Source organism: Alligator sinensis, unplaced genomic scaffold (genome assembly GCF_000455745.1).
Source record: "Alligator sinensis unplaced genomic scaffold, ASM45574v1 scaffold2175_1, whole genome shotgun sequence".
Taxonomy (NCBI): domain Eukaryota; kingdom Metazoa; phylum Chordata; order Crocodylia; family Alligatoridae; genus Alligator; species Alligator sinensis.
The window spans coordinates 7,404-9,828 of NW_005843887.1; the positions used below are offsets into that span (position 1 = coordinate 7,404).

Below are 2,425 nucleotides of genomic sequence, written 5' to 3' on the forward strand. Positions count from 1 at the left end.
TTGGAGCTTTCTAAGCATGGATGGGTATGGCAGTGGGGCTCCTCATCACTGCCTGGCCCTGCCTAGCCAAAGGGCCATGAGCACAATACTCCTGAATTCAAAAAAACACATCTTTCCTGCAATTGCAATCACCGAGTCAGTGTGGGTATGGGCAACATTTGAACAACGGTTAAGGGTTCATCACAGCATCCAAGCCATTGGAGTCCTGACCACAAATGCTGTCATAGTTTTCCCGGGATAACTGGTGGTTTAAGTATCCAGGGCCTGGAATAGACTCCCCCCAGAGATGTTTTCCCAGCTGACTTCCGGCCTGTGGCGGGGGGACTGTATTCGATGATTTCACGTGGTCCCTTCCAGCCCCTAATGTCTATGAAATGTAAGAAATAATCTACGAACATACAGAGTTAAAATGTCCACACAATACAAGGCGCAGTGTCACAGACTAGGAGGCACTCTCCCAGAAAATAAGGCACCACAACAGCCAATTATCTCAAGCTTTCCCAGGGATAAGCTGCCCCACAGCCAGGGCAGCTCCCCTCCCCTGTGGCAATCCCTTCCCCAACAACTCACTGCTCCAGGGCCTGGATGGGTGGTCCTCATCCTCTTGGCTGAGTTGCTCCTCATGGGCATGGCCTCCCAGGCCACTGGCTCCCCTTGGGCTGCCGATCACAGGTGGCCCAGCGCACCATCGCGTGCCCCGAGGGCTCTGCCTTGGGCTGGGGGTTGGAGGCCCTGGCTGCCACGTGTGGTGCCTGGGTGGGCTGAGAGGGCAGCTGCTGCAAGCCCTTTGGCTGTCTGCTTGGGGCGTGTGTGCTTCAGCCAGGCTCCACTCCATGCTACAATCAGCCATTACTGATCCCTCATCCTCCTCAAATATGAAAAAGGGACTCAGAGGTACTGTGTAAATGCCAGAGGGAGTATTTTCCAGGGGCCCAGGCCAGGAGCCAGAGGTGATCCAGCCCCGGGCACCCGAGGAGCAAGTAGCTCTGCCACCTCCTGCCAATGTGGGGTCTCAGACAGGGGTCCCAGCAGGAGATCGAGGGAGGCAAATCACAGACCAGAAACACATACACATGTACACACACACAGCTGATCTTTTCACCACCTCTCCTAGGCCAGGCTCTGGGCTCAGCCCTTTATGCAATTCCCATGGTGAATCCTGGTTCAAGTAGCCACCCTGGGGTGCTCAGCTCCTAGGAGCCGAGATTCCCTCCTGGGCTCTCAACTCCCTTTCTGTAGCAACATGACTGCCCTGCTCTTCCCCTGATTCTTCTGGCCCTGGCCCTGGCCCAGGCCCTGGCCTGCCTGAGTGGGCAGAGCGGGAAGCAGCTGCAAGGGGGTCTGAAGGGTCCAGCCAGGCTCCCCTCCATGCTCTTATGACCCATTAGTGACCCCTCCTCCCCCCAGATAGCTCTCCCATAAATAGAGAGCTACAGCATCTTGCCTATAAGCAACAGCGAGCGTCTCCCAGGGATCCAGACCAGGGCTCAGAGTGGACTTGGTCACAACCAGGACAGGCCTGAGGAGACTCCTCAGGCCACAGGGCTCCAGCTGCTCAGGCAGGGCCTGGCCCAGAGCCCCCTGGAGCCCAGGGCCAAACTCCTCCGGAAAGCCCCTGGCTGGGATCCGGCCCATGTCCTTGAGAGTGCAGACAGGGAGGAAGAAGCTGCAGCAGCAGCTCTGCCACCTCCTGCCCGTGTGCGGTCTCAAGAGGAAAGGGGCCAGAAGGAGATGGAGGGAGGCACATCACAGGCCAGAAACACATACTCGCACACGTGCACATGCATGCACATAGAAATGCTTTTTAACCATCTCCCCCAGGCCAGGCCCCTGGCTCTTCTTTTTATGCAAATCCCCGCTGTGAATTCCTCTTCAAGTAGCCATCCCGGGACACTCAGGACCACTGCTCCCAGGGGCTGAGCTTCCCTACAGCTGCTCTGGCTGAGAGCTCTGGGATCTGAAGGGAAAGCTGGGGTTACCCACTGCACCAGGGACAGCTCGGGGCCTGTCACAGCCTCTGGGCGTGCGAGTGACTGCCCACAGCCCTGCCTTCAGCCCAGGCCAGCTTCCCCAACACCCTTACACCCACAAACAGCCCCCATCCTGATGCATCATCACTTGCCACTTCAGCTCCACCTGGGCAGCAAGATCAGCCCAGCATCCCCCAGGCACCATGGGTCACAGCGCATCATCCGCACCCATAACAACTTCCCCTTCCACAACCAAAACTGCCTCCAAATTGTGGGCACAGCTCTGGGCACCAACATGCCCCCATGATGCCAACCTCTGCAAGAACCACCAGGGAGAAGGACTACGAATGAAAAGCAGCCCCATCCCTCTACAGCACCTTCATGATGGAGAGGACATTGGCATCAACTCAGCTGAAAATCCCTGCACTCACCTGCTGCCTTCCTGCGTAGGTTCA

At 57.4% G+C, this 2,425-nt stretch overlaps 1 gene segment (V, D, J or C); it reads left to right on the forward strand.

Annotated features, from left to right (window-relative positions):
- The window catches only part of LOC102382546, a 3,160-nt gene extending 883 nt beyond the window's left edge, over positions 1 to 2,277 (forward strand). Inside the window, 1 exon segment of the V gene segment in view lies at positions 2,131 to 2,277. Coding sequence covers positions 2,131 to 2,277 — 147 coding nt within the window.
- Positions 2,278 to 2,425: the final 148 nt, after the last annotated feature.